The sequence below is a fragment of the Vicia villosa genome, linkage group LG2, assembly GCF_029867415.1.
Source record: "Vicia villosa cultivar HV-30 ecotype Madison, WI linkage group LG2, Vvil1.0, whole genome shotgun sequence".
NCBI lineage: Eukaryota > Viridiplantae > Streptophyta > Magnoliopsida > Fabales > Fabaceae > Vicia > Vicia villosa.
In genome coordinates this window covers 214053477-214072720 of record NC_081181.1, presented here as the reverse complement: position 1 = coordinate 214072720, position 19244 = coordinate 214053477, and the positions used below count along the sequence as shown (strand labels likewise).

Below are 19244 nucleotides of genomic sequence, written 5' to 3'. Positions count from 1 at the left end.
TTAGTATGATTGGTTCTTTTCTTTGTCCCATATTAATTATTTTTCTTATGTGTTTGATTTTCAATTCCAAAACAGATGTGTCTGATTACATGAATGAGAAAATTTGTTATTGCAAAAAAACATAATTCTCCATTTGACAAGTTTTTCTCAAAAGCAATAGTAGTATAACATTATTTAAGAAGTCACCATCAGAGGCTGTTAAATTGCTCTTATTTATTATGCAATGCAATTAAACAAGTAACTTCTCTTCAGTGATTAATCAGGTAACATTTTTTTCTTTAGCACTTTGTGCACTTACCATAGGAAAGTGACTACACAACATCATGCCAAAATCTCAACTTATAACAGAAAACCACTATACATTATGCCGATGAGGTGTTAAGAAGATAATGTCAACTTATTGAATAAAGCCAAATTGGTTTATTACACTGTTTTTTCCTCTCAACCTTTACATGCAACCAATTAATTCCTCTCCATAATGTTTCAGCATCTGCATGGGACTAAAACCATGTATAATGCCAAAAACACTTTACTCTCTTATTTAAACCAATCTAAATAGGTATTACCGGTACTTTTTGATTCCTTTGTCAAGAACAAGGCATAAAATTCTTTGATGGAGGGAGAACAAAAGGGTTCCAAATCCGATTACAATTTTCCGCCCGGTTTTAGATTCCATCCTTCTGATGAAGAACTCATAGTTCATTACTTGCAAAACAAAATCAAATCGCGTCCGCTTCCTGCGTCTATTATAGCCGAGATTGATCTCTATAAATATAATCCATGGGAGTTACCAAGTATGTTCTTTCACTTTCTTTGTGTTTATCATATTATAGTTCAGATAAGTGTTTTTGTTTTGCTTTTACTTGTGATGATTATGCAGACAAGTCTTTGTTTGGAGAAGAAGAATGGTTTTTCTTTAGCCCGAGAGACCGAAAGTATCCGAACGGATTAAGGCCAAACAGAACAGCAGCTTCCGGATACTGGAAGGCAACTGGAACTGATAAGCCGATTATTTCGTCTTGCGGATTAAAGCATATAGGAGTCAAGAAAGCTCTTGTGTTTTATTCGGGTAGGCCTCCTAAGGGTGGTAAGACAGATTGGATCATGAATGAGTATAGGTTGGTTGACACAACCACGAAAACGTTCAGACTAAAAGGTTCCATGCGGGTAAGTTTTCGAGTAAACAAAAGCCTTTATTATATAAGTGCTTATTGATAAGTTATTTCATAGTCCTTGAACTTAATGCAATGATAAGCATGTTTCTGCTGTTACAGTTGGATGACTGGGTATTATGTCGGGTTCGACATAGAGGCTACTCATCGAAGAATATATCTGAAAATCAAGAGAATCATTGTGAACCAAGCATACCAGTAAACCTACGGGACGGTGAAGAAGACCAAACGAAGCCAGCGTTTCGAGCTGACATGATCACAGATTATCAATACAAAGATTATCAGATCATAGCATCTATTCTTGTTGGAGGAGTTATACCTCCAACTGAGAACATGTCAAGTTTGAGCTTTAAGGGAATGCGAAGCAACAATCTAACTTCGGTTTATGAAGAAAGTTTCGATAAAATGAATTCTCAAACTACAATCCCTTCTTTGGAATGTTACTTCAACCCACTGAAAAGAAAATTCAATGAGGATGATGAACAGTTGGAAAATCTCATTTCTTTTAATAGCAAATTCAACATTGAGAACAAAATAGAGAAATCTCCAAGCATCGATTTTCAAAAGCTAAACGAATTAACCTTTGCAGAAAGATATCAGCAGGGATGAAATTCGAAAAATGACGATAGGCTTCAAAAGTTCATGTGAATTATTGCTCTATTTCTTTATGCAATGTTATGATTATTTCTACGTGAAACATATGGCGAATAACTAGATATAGAAGTTTCCATGTATTCATGAAATTCCTTGTACCCTACTTAGCAATGACAAGTTGTAAATACCATTTCTATTCCTCCAACCGACACGAGCTGTGTGTTATTTCAATAAAATCATACTGAACGTTTGTAGATTATGTGTAATTTATATGTATCCCTTTAAATACATCAATTGATCAGAGAGTTACATGATACATTGATAATATGTATGTCGAAATCCTCCAGCAGCCGAGCAATTCGAAAATTAGTCAGAAAGCTCTTAAATAGTGTAAGGATGCAATGTAGCAGAACCGACACAACAAGGGAAAGTTTGGGATCAAGTTACCTCAGTGCACTGAAACAAAAAGAAGATATTGTTGTCACCAACCATGTTTTGAATCGGAATACTCGGTGACCAGGAGTTGGATACAGGACTTACTTGTATAAATACATAACGATTCCAAGAAGAACGCACATTAGAGTGATGTCGATGCAGAAATTTCGACTGGACCTCAACTGGAGATGAAACAAATTTAACATTTCAATAGAAACTTGCAAATTTTCATGCAGAGAGTGCAATTATCGTGTCAGTTACCTCGGTGAGAGTTTTCTTCAGCCGTAAGTTAGTGTTTCTCACATCACTTGTTGCTTTATCCACCTGTATAATCAGGCCAAGCACAAAAGCACCTTGTAATGTATCTATGACATACTTACAATATTATTTTTTAAACTTATTTATTTCAAAATAGAAAAGAAAGATCGAATTAACAACTTTTTTTTTACCTTTGTGTCGATTTCATCCATTAAAGGAACTTGTCGATCTAATTCCTGAGCATAGTTGAGGAGGGAAAAAAGATAGAAAATGATTATCCTCTTAAAATCCAACAATTTTCAAATGGAACTACTAGTAAAACAAGATTCATCACCAACCTCATTCATATCATGTGCTAGATTTTTCAAAGTATCCAATCCTTCTGATATGATATCAAGCCCTTCATCCTGCAGAAATCAAAATCAGAACCATTCATGAATGACAGTAATAATAGCTACAAAACTCATATCCTTTTTGCTTTATCATAGACACCAAAGTGAAGCAAAGCAGAATTCTAGCAGACCTGTTTCATCTTGCGCAATTCATATTCTGATCGAAACTGACTGGATTCTTCACTTGGATTGAAATAATCACTGCCAATATGTCCCTCTACGGTCAAAACGAAAGCAAGCAACGTTATTTCAAAATTCAAACGTCTCTATAAAATGTATTTAATGTCTGCAACACTGATCACCTCACCTGGTGTATCGAACTTGATATGCGGATGAGACGAAGTAGCCGCCCATCCTCCTGTCTGATTAGCAGCAGATGTAATACCATCCGGTATTGCTTGGATTCTTTCTGGCAATACGTCAACAAGATCTTGTCGAATGGCTATGTCTTCCTTTGTTAGACCCTTAACCTGTAACCAATTTCATCCACAATCGCTATTGCATCAACCATATTTAACCGCAATTTTTTGAATGCTAATACTTAATGCATCAAAAACTAACAGATATAGAAACAATAATACGCCCCTCAAATGCTAGATTTTATATTGATCATAATCTATAAACCACGGACACCAGAAACACGACATCCACACTGACACATTGATAATAACTTGAAAGAACGAATAAATTAAATGTAATCACAATGGTCAATGTCGGTTATAGACACCGACACTGGTCCAGACATACTTTTTTTTCCAGAGGTGTCGGTGCTACAGCGAATTCATGATTCATGTTAAAAAAAAAAAAAAGAAACAATGCTTATACTTATACCTTCTTATTAACGAGTTTTCGGAGTTTAGGAACTTCATCCATCAATCTCCCCTTGGCTCTACGAACCTCAGCATTCATAGCCGCAGCAGCTGCTCTATTATTCTCCTTGGTAGCAGCCTCAGATTTCTACATTTCAAACAACCAAATTATCAAAACTCAAAAGGGTTATCATTTTCATAATCAGACAACATTTTCGAAGCGTAAAGATAAAAACTTTGCACGATCAAACAAATGGGGTTTGAGATACGAACAATGAGGGCCTGTTGAATGGTGGAATCGACGGCGGCGTAGAGACGGGCGAAGGCGTCATCACCGTAAGCGTTGAGTTCACGCTGTTTGTCAATGTCGTATTTGTCGTATTTTTTGCAGACGGCGTCGACACGGAAGAGAATGTCGATGACGGTCATTGTTGGGGTTGGTTCTCCTCGGAAAAGAGTTTGAGAAAAATTAGGAGAATGTTGAGGTTGTTGTTTGTCTTTGGTTTTCTGTTAGTGGAAAGTGTTCCATCTCGAACGGAGATGAGAAGTTGAGCGTATAGAACGGTATGACAGCATTGACAACTAACAAACAAATATATAGATTCTTCCATTTTCCATATTTCTTTGCCTTCCCTTTCATCCCATGATTCAAATATTTGTTATTTGGTGCTATTTTAATTTTTCTTTTCTTTTATCCTAAATTTTATTTTTGGTTGTCTTCGAAAATCAAAAAAATAAAAAATATTGATTCAAAAGAAAATAGTAATATACCTATTGATGACTTCTATAATGAGGGCTCTATAAAGTCTCTCACCTATAGACCATTAATTGTAACTAGAGCTGTCAAAATGAGCTCGATCCATTGGGCCGGCCCATAAGCCCTATAATTTAGCGCGGGCCGGGCCGCAAAATACCTTAAAAAAACACAACCCTGTCTTTTTGGCCCAGCCCACCGGGCCTATGTTTTTTATGGGCTGGGCCGGGCCAAGCGGGTTTTGGGCTGGCCCATTAAAAAAAGATTTTGGTAAATTTTAGAGAAAAAAGATTGAGATAAGATATGATTTTATAAATGTGTTTTCAAGTCATAAAGAAAAATTAAAGAGGATCAAGATATATTTTCAAAATGATGTGATCAAGGAAATGGTTGTGAGATGTAGAGAAAATTTAATAAGTATTTGTGATAATATTAAGTTAATTTATACTTTTACATGGATGATTTTGTGGTATTCATATATATTTATGGATAAATATTTTAAACATCACTTACATACGTTTATGATTACTTTTTACCTATGTTGTATTGTATTTATCCATTACATCCTTTTTATAAAATTAAAATTAAATATTGAAATATGGGTCGGGCTGGCCCATCGGGCCGCACGGGGCTTTGAAAAATGGGTCGGGCCCATTTTATGTGGCCCATTTTGCAATTGGGCTGAGCCGGGCCAGCCCATTAAAAGACGTTGGCCTACCGGGCCGAAACGGGCTGGGCCGGGCCGGCCATTTGACAGATCTAATTGTAACCTTTAGTTTTAATGATTCCCCATGATTTCATTACTCAGTATTGTACTAGATCCGATCTCTTAGAATCACATTCTTTTTTCTTTTAACCATATTTCTCTCTCTAAACAATGTTCATGGTTATCTCATCTTTATTCTCAAGAAAAAACAAATTAATGTTCCATTTACATATCAAGTTGTTATATATATTTGTTCTCTTTTTCAACTTCTTAGTAAAAAAATAATTTTATCTTCAAAGGCTTTTTTCCACCTCTGCAAGTGGTGATAAACATATGTAATAACACTTTCTCTAAACGATATGTTAATTCTTCTTCCTTCTATGTTGATTCTTATACCTACCCATCTTTGTACATTATTACAAAGTGGATATTTGGATTGGCTTCTACAATCCCAAAAAACACTTCTATCCCACTTCAACTTGAAAATTAGTTATTTTTTTATTTGGATATTTTTTCAAAATTAATTCTCCTCCTCCAAAAGCAATTCAACTAGAAGCTACAATTCCTAGCTTTTGAGTTTAGTAAAATCAATTTTATATTTATTATATATTATTTATTACAATTCTTTTAAATTTTCCTTCTTTACCCTCTTTAATTTTTATCAATTATTTTTTTTAGAGTGAATGTCCATTTTAGTCCCTCACAAAAATTGCAGAGGTCAGATTAGTCCCTGAGAAAGAAAAAGTCTTAATTAAATCCCTTACAAAATTTAACCGAGACATATTAGTCCCTTTACTAATATTTTTTTTAAACCGGGTTTTTTCTTACTTTTGAACCGTGATTGGACTGCCAGTGAAGACTCATTTTAGTCTCTCACAAAAAAGGGAGTCCAAATTAGTCCTTGAGAAAAAAAAATCTCTATTTAATCCCTTACAAAATTTAACTAAGTCATGTTAATCCCTCTTTTAATATTTTTTTTCAAACGATTTTTTCCTATTTTTAAACCGTGACTGGACTCCTATTTTACGATGGTTGATTTGAAATTATTTTTGAAAGGATTGTAGATAAATCGTCGTGATACCATGATGTTCTTTTTTGTTGTGTTTATTATCATGAGTGGGTACGGTTTTTCTTGTTATGGATTCTTGTGTATTAGGTGCTGTTATTGTTTCAGTTGTTAACGATCTTTTAGGAAGATTTAGTTCTGTTGTTGGTGTGATTTAGATAATTTCTTACTTATGTAAATAATTTTTTTGGCGAAAATAATACACATGATATATGTTAGAAAGAAATTTGATTTATACCATATTCCTTAAGTTTTGATGATAACAAAGTATTTAATGAACAATTAGGTATACTAGGTAACCTAAAGACTTTTTTTGTGTGGGACTAAAATGAAACTTCATTGGTGGTCCAGTCACGGTTCAAAAGTAAGAGAAAAAAAGGGTTTAAAAAAATATTAGTAGAGGGACTAATATGACTCGGTTAAATTTTGTAAAGGATTTAATAGAGACTTTTTTATTCTCAGGGACTAATCTGACATCTGCAGTTTTTGTGAGGAACTAAAATGGACCTTCACTCTTTTTTATTTGTATTAGAATTTATTACCATTTTAATAATTATACAACTTAAAATCAATTTTGCTAAAACTATCCAAATAACATTAATTGATAACAATCACTTCTATATCATTGTATCCAAACATAAATCAATTCTTCTAAACTCAATTCTATTGAAATCAATTATATCAAACGCAATTCTCTCCGAATCAATTATGGCCACCGCCGATCCAAACACACCCATAGTGAATTATTGATTTTATGTTTACAAATAAATGTCTCAAATGTTGAATTTAAAATTCTAATTAATGAGATTACTGTTAAATGAACAATTGCATAAATCTTATACTCCCTCCGTTTTTTATTATAAGTCGTTTTGAAAAAAAAAAATTGTATTTTAATATAAGTCGCTTTACAATTCCAATGAATAATTAATGCTATTTTTCCTATTATATCCTTAAATATTTATTATTCTCTCTCCTTTCAATTATATAAATTTATCTTCCACATGTCATTAATGAAGGATAATTTTGTAAAAACTTTTATAATTTCTCATTTTCATACAACAATTATTATTTTTCTTAATATGTGTGAAACGTCTAAAGCGACTTATAATAAAAAACGGAGGGTATAGGTGTGAAGCTCATTTATTGAACCAGTTGCAGCAAGAAGTATCATGCAATTGTTGTAAACCGTATGTAAAAGTGAAAGTAATCCAAACACACTAATGTAAAATATCACAATTAATATGATCAATTTTAAAAATAATTGAAGGATATTATGAAAAGTAATGGCAATCTCATCACATTATCATATTCTATTATTATAGTTCTACAACTTCTAAAGCAGAAGAATATTGATAAGGAAGATGAATTGGTGCAACAATAAGGGATGGATGGCAGAGAAGTAGTAGATATGGTTTGAGGCAAATTTGGATTTTAAGAAAAGAGAAGTTGATCTTGAATCTAAACCGATGGTAAGAGATGAGAGAGAAGAGAGAAGATGGAACGAGTAATTGCATAAGTAAAATTATATGATCTATTTTTTTCTAAATTGTCTGAACCCTTTAAATACATCCAAAGTTATATAAAAATGGTGCACCGATGAACCACTTACTAGATGGTTCATTCTAGATTTCTAGATGTTACCTAACATATTATTTTATTTTTTATATTTAAAAAAAAATTAGGCTTTTATGACTTACAAATTCGTTTCTCATAGACAATATCTTAAAAAACATATTTCTAAACATAAATATTTAACATGTATTTAACATTTATCATGTTAAATTATCTCTCATTTATATCAATTTTTCTTTTTTTCAAAATAATAAATGAGACCTTTATTTGAGAAAATAACTTAAACAAAATGTCAAAACAAAATTCAAATCAAAATATATAAAGTCGACGAAGGATAGGCCAATATGTTTTCCTATAAAAAAATATTAGTATCACACAACTGAACATATGAAAATATGAGAAAATAAAAATTCAAAAAAATTAAATAAAGGGTCATACTTTTTTTAAGCAAAAATTAGATTAGAAAAAGTATTAGGAATACTCAATCTCGATTAAAAAATTCGATAAAGAACTCAGAAGGAGATGAAATTACAAACTTCTAAAGAATCATACTAACGAGTGTTCTAAATATATTTTTAAGAATATTAAATTAAAAAAAATTACAAAAACCAATTATTTTAATTTTCAATATATTAAATAATCTATTTTCAAAAAATAGGAAAGTGTTAGTTTCTTCTCTTCTTATATATTTTGATTTTTTCTTTACCCACCTCCCTATGGGGGTCACCCCAGCGAAAACCCCATTTTACCCCGCTTCGGAAATGCATTTTCAAAATATTTTTTTTCTAAATTTTTCCAGACTTCGGAAGTGCATTTCCGAAAAAATCCCAAAAATTGGGATTTTGACTAATTCGGAGATGCATCTCCGAAACAACAAAAAAAATCTAAAAAAATCCCAAAAATTAATTTTAGGATATTAATTAATTCAATTATCATAAATTTGATATAATTTATGAGTAATGAATAATAATAATTATATATTTTTATATAATTCATGAGTTATGAATAATAATTATTATATATTTCTACTTTGATTCATATTTTAAAATTTAAAATAATTTTAATTAAAATAATTAAAATAATTTCACTTACAAAATGAGTTATAATTTTTTATTTATATATTTATATATTTATAATAATTATTATATATTTATATATTTACAAAAATAATTAAAAAAAAAGAGTGTTTTAATTTATATATTTATATAATAATTATAATAATTACTATATATTTATAAAAAATATTATATATTTATATAATAATTATCATATATTAATTATAAATATATTTATACATTTATATAATAATTATAAAAATTAAAACAATGAGTGTTTTAATTTATAATATATATATTATATTTATATTTATATATTATATTTAATTTTAAATAATTCAAAATTTACTTATGAAATTAAGATGTTTTTGATTTATATAAGTTAGTAAAATAATTTTTAACTTCAAAATTGTTTAGGAAATTTTATACCTATTAATTGTATTGATTCACCTTGATTTTATACCTATTAATTGTATTGATTCACCTTGATTTTAATTTTTTAATAATTATTGAATTCTTTCATAAGTGTATATCCGAAACATTCCAAGACCAATTTGGTCTTGGAATATTTCGGAAATGTATATCCGAAGACACCCCCTCCCAAAAAAAATTCGGAAGTGTATATCCGAAGACACCCCCCTCCCATTCGTATTTTCGGAAGTGTATTTCCGAAATAAGACAAATTTTGAAAAAAAATAAGCGTTTCGGAAATGCATTTCCGAAGTGAGGGTATTTTGGGTTTTTCACCAGAGGTGACCAAGAAAAGAGGGAGGTGGGTAAAGAAATTTCCTATATTTTAAAGCTATAACTATTCATTTTTTATAGTTACCCATTATGAAGAAAAAATTGTTATTTCCCTCAATTTTAATATTAATTTTGATATCGTTTCTTTTAAAATGTATATAAATTAAATTTACTTCCTCTAAATTATATTAGGTAAATTCTTTGTTATCTCTTATAGTTATAAAATTAAGATAATTTATCTCGTGTATAAATAAAATCTTATTACATATAAAAATGTTAAGATAACATAATTTTAAAGAATAAAATTAAATCAAAGAAAAAATATGTAATTTAATTTTGATTTTGAGTAATAGGATGTTATGTGAATAAATGAAAAGGATTTTGAACACTTTACAAAATGAAAGAATACATAGCATCTCCAATTGTGAACCCATTTTTGAGTTTCTTGTAGGACCTATTAAGTCACATCAGTTTGAAGCAACTCAACTATTTTTTCACTTCAATGGTACAATGAAGAACTTATATTCGGTCCCACAACTTTATTTTATTTATTAATATTTTATTCATATTAAATTTTATATCAATTAAAATAATAATTTAAATTTAAATTAAAATTGATATAAAATACATAAAATTCAAAATAAACTTATAATTTAAAATGATAATTAATATTAATCTCAAATACATGACATATAATTAAAAACAATAAAAATAAATAACATTACATAGTAAATTAAACTTAAATTTCATCATCTACATGTCCAAAACATTCCCAAATATACTCGACTAAATTTCCTTGAAGTTGACGATAAACTTGTTTTTATTGAATACTTGCTCTTCTTTGTAGTTTTATTGCATGATTCGGATGAGGACCGTTAAATGTTTCGATTGTTAAGTTGTTGTCATCCACATTATCATAAGAGTAATCAAAATTACCTCCATATGTATGTCGTTCGTCTTCCACAATCATATTCTACAATATGAAAATGAAAGTGAAAGAAAATTGGTGTGGGTAAATTTTTTCTAAGAGACTCCATTTATAATTGAAACATAAGTTTAAAAAAAAATTTTAAAAAAAAAGAAAATAAAACAACTAGCCGTTTCAACTACTACTTTTAATTTTTTAATATAAAAAAAAGTTCATTGAAACATAAGTTTAAAAAAATAAAAAAAATAACAACTAGCCGTTTCAACCGCTACTTTTAATTTTTTAATATAAAAATGTTTGTAAGAACTGTTGTATAAATTTACACCGATGTCCAACTATATTGCATTGGAAAGAGAAAAAAATTTGCTATAGAGAACCAACCTAAGAACCTCCCGTTGGAGGTGTCTAACCAACCGTAGGTGTTGGTAGGTTTTTGGTTAATATGTGATTTTAAAATTTTATTTTATGTAACAAAATTTTATTAATATACGTCTTAGAAATAAATTACCCCAATATTATAAGAATTACATAGATCACAAACCTTAAGATCTTAAGATTTTAGATTGATATGAAATTTAAAATTTTATGATAAGTAGTTTAAAATTTTACTATATTTAACAAATTTTCATTGGTGTACACTCATTTGAACTAATTAGCGCAATATTACAATGAATAGCCTAGGCCTCACCATTATACTGAATATTAAAAAATATTTTATATAATAAAAAATTATGCATAATTTTATAAAATTATCCTTTGTTAACGACATAGACCAATAAAATTTAAATAAAATCCAATAAAAGAATAAAATTTAAAAAGATAGAAGAAAACAATAAATCATAATATTAGAAAAAATAATCATTAATATTAAATTACCAAGGCGGCTCATAATTTGGAGTTACTTGTTTGTTAGAAAGTGACTCTTAATTTGTAATTTAGAAGGAAAGTATATAAGAGTGTAGTTCATTTATTTTAGTTTTAGAGGCCTCAAGTCTCATTGAGAAGACCCAGCATCAAATAAAACACTAAATTATTTAAAAGAGTGTCAACATATTGACACAATTATCTACAATAGAATCTATGTGATTCAATCCGTTCTAGCTAGTTGACCCAAACCCGCGGGGCTTATTTGGACTCGAACCCGAGTCAACGGATGAAAATCCGAGTTGACTGGATTTTGAGTTCGGGTGTCACCCGATATTTCAGGTTTAGATAGTGTGAAACCCGCCCCCGAAATCCGAAATCACATCCGCTTTTATATATATATATATATATATATATATATATATATATATATATATATATATATATATATATATATATATATATATATATATATAAAGTTATAGAAAAAATGTATTTTTGTTACGGGTGCGGGTTTGGGTGAAAAAATCCGAAACGAGCGAGTGTGAGCATGGGTGTTGTTTTTCCACCCGTATTTAAATTTGAGTTCGGGTGTCAATTTCGAGTGCGAATTTGGATAATGTGAAACCTGAATCCGACCCGTTGTCTTCCCTATCTATCCTAACCCGATCTTCATTGTGTAATCACATTGCTTTCCAATTTAACAAGTTTGTACCCAAAAATAAACAACGGTACTAAGTCTTGAATTTCCTTTTCGAAAATTACAAGTGACCCCTTCCTCTCAAACAAAACATACATGTGATCCCTACTCAGATGACACCACCTAGCTGATCGCATCACTAATTAAAAACAAATATTCATTTTCATTCATTTAATTGAACTCATCACATTTAATGCCAAAACCAGATTTACAGCAATCGTTCAACAAACTCATAAATTAACCAGGAGAGAAAGAAAAAAAAAACAGAAGTAGCAAATCAACTTGCAATATAACTAAACCAAAAACAAAAAAAAAAACAAAGATCAGTGAAATTAAGCTTGGAAAGTTAAAAAGAAAAACAGTTTCTAATTAGAGAACAGAGAAACAAAAGCAACGCGCTATAGAAACAGATCGATCAAGATCCGAAACCCAAACTACCAGATTCAGATCTCCCAATCACACACCACCGCCAGCTTTGTAGCGATAAAGCTTCCCGAACACATGAAGCGCGGTGACGAACCCGATGAAGCAGAGGCTCATGACCAAAACCACCGTCGGCGATATCTTCAGCCCCGGAGCATCGTCCGTGTAGAATCTCAGCATGTTGTTGCTTCCACTGGATCCACCTGCGACACTGGCGGTGCTGTTTCCGGAGGTGACACGGCGACGGCGCATGCCGGCGGTTGCGGCAGCGGAGCCGCGGGGAGCGACGACGCCTCCTCCGCCTCCGGGGCGGGAGGATGTTGAGGTTGAAGATTGAGACTGAGATGCTCCTTTAGCCATGTTGGAGTAGTGGGAGAAGGAATTTGGTGGAATTGGAAAATGAAAGGAAAGTGGGTGAAAAAAGACTTGAGAAGAGGACGGTTAGACTAGAAGCTTACAAATAGTACAAATTGAATTAAAGAATGAGGTGGCGTTTAATCCTAACGATTATTATAATTTCAGGGACACATGTACATTTTTTCATACTCATATGGTATTTGATTAGTTATGTGCATAACTGTAGTTAATTTAGTTTAAATATTAGTTGATTTAACCCACAATTAAATTATGGTTAAATCACTATGTACATTCGTTATTTCTTTTAACGTAAATATATTATAAAATATATAGAAGTAGTGTATATGATGTTTGATAATGCTTCTAGATTGAAAATATTCAGATTTGAATCGATGGACTTGAAGAGCTGGTGAAAGAATATTTTTTTTAGGCTATATTCAGATTGATAGAATAAAAAATAGGTTTAATGGTAACTTTAGTCCCTCTATTTTATCTTTTTCTTGATTTTGATCCCTCTATTATAAAAATTACTATTTTATTCTCATTTTTAAGTTTTTTGTGTAATTTTTATCCCCCTAATTTGTTTTTTTCTGCAAAATTAGTCTTTATTTTTGTCTCTTTTTCAACAGAAAATTAAGAAGGGGGACCAAAATCGTTGTTTTAAAAATGGGAGGACAAAAATAAAAAAAAAGATCAAATAGAGGGGTCAAAGTTGCAATTAAACCTAAAAAAATAAAATGAGATGAAATATACTACTATAAATTTAAATTTTATTATTTGGATTAATTAAAATTGACTAAAATAGAGGAAAATCGGATGGAATGCATTACATTTCCTTCTTTCACTTTTGTACTATTTGATTCGGGCAAAATGTCAAAATTGTTCTATTCCGCCATAAAATATCTAAACAATAAAATGATATTTTTAATCCATTGTGTTCTACTCCGCTTCATCTCATTCTGTTCCGTTGTGTTCATTGTACTGTATACAAATTAGGGGTGTTCAAAACCAAATCAACTCAATAGAAAACTGCAAACTAAATCAAACCAAATTGAAACCGCAAGAAACCGCATTTGGTTCGGATTTGTTTGGATTATCTTTTAACAAAAACGCACGGTTCGGTTTGTATTTTGTAAACCGAACCAAACTGCATTACGTTACAATCTAACTTTTACTTAACTCACATCCAACTCAAACTTAAACCTATTATACCTTAGCCTTATGATTATGAACAATTTTCTCATTCTTACACATAATTTCAGTCCCGGTCTTCTCAAATCTCTAATAGCATTATCGCGTCTTCTTTGCCACATACATCTTCCCTCTTCTTCTCTAATCTCTACTCTCTTATATTTTTTTCTTTTTCATCTTCTCATTTTTATGCAAATGTTCCCTATTTCAGTTTCGTTTTTATCGTCTTCTTCTCTAATCTCTCAATTCTTTTATTTTTTTTCTTTTTCATCTTCATTAATCTCTCGTCTTTTCTATTTTTTTGTTTCATTATAATAATTTTTATATTTTTTATGCTATTATTTTATGTTTATTATTCCAGTTTTGTCTAATTTAATTTTTACATATTAAATGGAAGTTATTGTCAAAATATGACGAGTTTTGTTGTTATTTGATAGTGTATGAATGTTTAAATACAAAGTTATGTTGTCATCTATATGTGTATGCATGGCTCGATAAAATATTTGTAAAAAACCGAACCAATCAAACCGAACCAAACCAAATCGCACGATTTATTCTCTTGCGGTTCGGATGATTTTTTTCGTCAAAACCGCCCAAACCGCATCGCGAACACTCCTAATCCAAACATAGCTCTAAAGTATTCAAGACACTCTCAAATATCTTAGAGTTTTACACAGAAATATCGGATCTCATCTATTTTGCTTGTTTGACCATGGGAATTTGGTAGTCGCCTACTCCGGATAGAGCGATGGCATTCAGAGAACATTGCTTACGAGCAACCTTGCACGGACTCCGGCTCCGGTGGAAGCTGTTGCGCTTGCTGGACGACCTGAGGTTGTAGTTTGTTCAAAGTTCCTGCTCTTTGATCGTATTTGCGCTTGGATGTCACCATCTCTTGATACAATGAATCAGGGTCACATGGAAGTGGGAGCTTGCTAAAAGGTCGGCACTAGAATCACATGCTCTTCTGGTAGGGACACTACTAAGAAGAGCAATGGAATGATCAATTACCCTGGTCTAATTTCGATATTGTAACAATACTTGAGTATTCCGATGACATCAATCCATACCCTGAAAGTCTATGGCCACGTAGTGAGTTTATATTACGAAACATTACGATTACAAGACAAGTATTTAATGTACATGTATCGGAGATCACTTGCCCTAATTCATTACACCCCAAGCCTCTTCCCAAATGCATAGGTATGCTCAGAAGCCTCAAAACAACAATGAAAAACAATATAGAGGTCGTTCTCACTAACTTTATCATATTCCTAGCTCCGTGCACAACAACAAGAAATTGGAAGGAAAATTTTTAGGTTGGACAAACAATCCAACAAGATTGACCCAATGTGAAAGATCCAACCCAAAAAAATTTCGTTCGCACTAGACAAATAATTGTACTCTCACCATGAGGCAGCACACTGGAGCCAACCACAAAGACATGCTAAGTTGTCGAATCCAATTCAAGAACATCCCAAAGTCCATGCCACACATACTAGAAGTGATTTTAACCATCAACCATATAACTATGTTATTGTCGGAACATACAATCTTATTCACTTTTATAATTTACACTTCCTATTCAATTGACTTAGCTATTAGAATATCAATCTTATAATTGCACCCTCGCTATGTCGTATTGAGGATTTACATTACTGTACTGCAGAGTTTTTACAATTAACTTTATCAAGACATCACCAATCTTTTGTTTGACACCGAAATAAAAACGCAATATTAATTAATAATCGGATAACAAAAAAAATCCAATGTTAAAAATACAAAAATACAACTGAAATTAAAAAAATGACTGTGCATAGTTTTTCAATTTTCTAGTCTACATTTACAATGTTCCAATTTAAACACTAGTTGTTGTATATAGGGTTAATACCTATTTTCCCCCTGCCATATAGGCGTCATTTGAAAAATCCCCTGCAAAAAAAAAGTTGCAAGAATTTCCCTAACATTTCAAGATTCTCTCATTTTTTACCTTCATCACATCCAGTCAGCAAAAGAAGCCGACGTGGCATGTATTTTTTTGATTTTTTAAATTTTTTTGTTGACTGGATGGCCCATGTGGCTTTTTATATTATTTATTTATTATTTTTATTGCCAAGTAAGCATTTTTTATTATATAAATTTTTAGTTTATATTAGAAAGCATGTTAATGCCCAAAAATTTGTCTTGGGTGGAAGTTGAACCCACACCATAAGTTTATTAACACAAGGGCTGAAACCACTAGGCCACTTGATTTAACTTGTCTTTTTAGTGCTTCGAATAGATCTTATAATATTCTCTTACAGTAAGTTTACTTCATTCTATTTAACATTTAAACATTCATGTTATGTTTTCTAACAATTTTTTTTCATTTTTTCATTTTTCTGTTTTTTATTTATTTTTTCTGTAATCTTTTTACTATTTAACTTAATTTTTTATTTTTTAAAAATATTTATTTTTATTTCAATTTTTATTATTTGCATTTTTAATTATTACAAAAATGTATTTTTTTAATATTTATTATTTGATTTTAATATTTACAACAATATTTTTTTTAATTATAGTTTTAAATTGTATTCGTTTAAATATGTAAATAAATAATTAAAACGTATTAAATTAAATAAAATGTATTTAAATATTAAATAAAAACATGTGTTTTAATTATAAAATAAAAATGTATTAAAATATTTTTTATTTAATATTTAAAGTTATTAAACAAATACAATTAAAACGTATTAAATTAAATAAAATGTATTTAAATATTAAATAAAAACATGTGTTTTAATTATAAAATAAAAATGTATTAAAATATTTTTTATTTAATATTTAAACTTATTAAACAAATACAATTAAAATGTATTAAATTAAATAAAATGTATTTAAATATTAAATAAAAACATACGTTTTAATTATTAAATCAAAATGTATTTAAATATTTTTTATTTAATATTTAAACTTATTAAACAAATACAATTAAAATGTATTAAATTAAATAAAATGTAAATAATTAAAAAATCAAGTAATAGTAAAAAGATAATTGAAATCAAGTAATAAAATGTAAATACAAGTAATCAAGTAATAAAAATCAAGTAATAGTAAAAAGATAAAAAATCAAGTAAATTTTAGGCTAAATTACAGTTTTAGTCCCCTGTTTTGGTATTTTCACGATTTTGGTCCCCCTATTTTCTTTTTAAACAGTTTTAGTCCCCCATCCCAATTTTGTTCATAAACAGTGCATGATCCGTACATGAACAGTACATGACCGTACATGAACAGTACATGACCGTACATGAACAGCTGGTTCAAAATTGGGATGGGGGACCAAAACTGTTTAAAAAGAAAATAGGGGGACCAAAATCATGAAAATGTCAAAACAGGGGACCAAAACTGTAATTTATCCAATTAAAAATGCAAATAATAAATAATTGAAATAAAAAATAGATATTTTTAAAAAATAAAAAATAAAATTAAATAGTAAAAAGATTACAGAAAAAATGAGAAAGAAAAAATAAAACAGAAAAATGAAACAAAAATTGTTAGAAATATTAAACTCATTGTAAGCACATATTATAAAACTTATTTCAAACACTAATACTACAAATGGTCTCATGTAGCCTAGCGGTTTCAGCCCTTGTGTTGGTGAATTGATGGTGTGGGTTCAACTCCCTCTCAAGTCAAATTTTTGGGCATTAACATGCTTTCTAATATAAACTAAAAATTTATATAATAAAAAATGCTTACTTGGCAATAAAAATAATAAATAAATAATATAAAAAGCCACATGGGCCATCCAGTCAACGAAAAAAATTAAAAAAATCAAAAAAATAAAAATAATAAATAAATAATATAAAAAGCAACATGGCCATCCAGTCAACGAAAAAAATTAAAAAAATAAAAAAAATACATGTCACGTCAGCTTTTTTGCTGACTGGATGTGATGAAGGTAAAAAATGAGAGAATCTTGAAATGTTAGGAAAATTCTTGCAACTTTTTTTTTTGCAGGGGGTTTTTTAAATGACGCCTATATGACAGGGGGAAAATATGTATTAACCCTTGTATATAATATTATAAAGGGTTAAATAAATTTTTGGTCATATAAATATTACAGTTTTAATTTTTAGTCCTCTTTGCCTTTAGGCAACGGTTTTTAAAAAAAAATTGTTAAAACCAACTAAAACTTAAAACTGTTGCCAAAATTCAGGAGAGACTAAAAATGAAACTACAATATTTATAGGACCAAAAACTTATTAAATCGTATTATAAAATATTTATTTTTTGCCGCGCATACCAATTGCATTACCTCCGGAAGGTTCTAAACTGGTAGAATACATTAATTCACGTCACGGGTTTTAAAATCTGAATCGAACAATATTTCTTTAGGATAAGAATGAAAGTAGCTAGGGTAGGCCACACGTAACCTCCCAAACAATAGAAAATAAATAAAGTGGAGTTAACAAAGATGACATAAATTAATAATGGATCAGCAAAAATTAGATAAGGATGGGTTATAAATTTACATGGCAGACTTTTAAATTTTTTTACTAAAAACAATATTTAACTTATTTTATTCTAGTAACTAAAATACATTTAATAAATTACAAATTTAACATTATTAAAATTGAAAATAATAAATTTGTGAACGAACTTATCTATGTTAATAGCATATAAAAATTAAAATTAAGTTATTTACAAATGTGATAAATTTAAAGTGATCAAATATCGTCGAATATATAACAATTACCTTACAATCTTTAGTTGAATCTACTATGAAACAAAATTAATCTATCAACCTTAACTTTTTTTTATCAGAAGGTGGACTAAGTCCACCACAAAATATATTTAAAAAAAAATAGAAATTATAGAAAAATAAAATAACAGAGTAATTCTATAAGAGAGGCCAATTGAATTTTAATAAACTCCATTAACATATCTCTATGAAAAACCTACTACCAAATAAAATCATGTATATGTAATTCTATGTTTGCGAGTCTATCCGCGCAATAATTTCCTTCCCTAAAAGTTTGTGTGACTAAAAAATGGATGAATCTAGCATGATGAAGAGCGTTCTCCCATATGTTTCGGAGAGCCCAGGGGACAATGCAAGGCTTGGTGAATGCTAATACCACCAACTTCAAATCCGATTCAACTCACAAATTAACCCAATTCTTCTGCTTCGCAATTTCAATAGCAAATATGGCACCAAATGACTCATCCATAAAAGCATTAC

At 29.9% G+C, this 19244-nt stretch overlaps 2 protein-coding genes and 1 pseudogene across 2 annotated transcripts; 1 reads left to right on the top strand and 2 right to left on the bottom strand.

Annotated features, from left to right (window-relative positions):
• The first annotated feature begins 404 nt into the window (after positions 1-404).
• On the top strand, positions 405-1951 carry LOC131653816 (NAC transcription factor 32-like; annotated as a pseudogene).
• On the bottom strand, positions 1921-4233 carry LOC131653817 (syntaxin-71-like). Its single transcript, XM_058924109.1, has 9 exons — positions 3934-4233; positions 3683-3808; positions 3159-3321; positions 2983-3068; positions 2798-2866; positions 2651-2695; positions 2463-2525; positions 2307-2383; positions 1921-2222 (listed from the first exon to the last, which is right to left on the bottom strand). The coding sequence occupies exons 1-9, from the start codon at positions 4087-4089 to the stop codon at positions 2210-2212; spliced, it is 798 nt and encodes a 265-aa protein (XP_058780092.1). The 5' UTR covers positions 4090-4233; the 3' UTR covers positions 1921-2209.
• An 8036-nt stretch (positions 4234-12269) lies between these two features.
• LOC131648203 (protein transport protein Sec61 subunit beta-like) lies at positions 12270-12949 on the bottom strand. Its single transcript, XM_058917981.1, has one exon. It carries the CDS (start codon positions 12830-12832, stop codon positions 12506-12508), a length of 327 nt encoding a protein of 108 aa, XP_058773964.1. The 5' UTR covers positions 12833-12949; the 3' UTR covers positions 12270-12505.
• Between the last annotated feature and the right edge of the window lie 6295 nt (positions 12950-19244).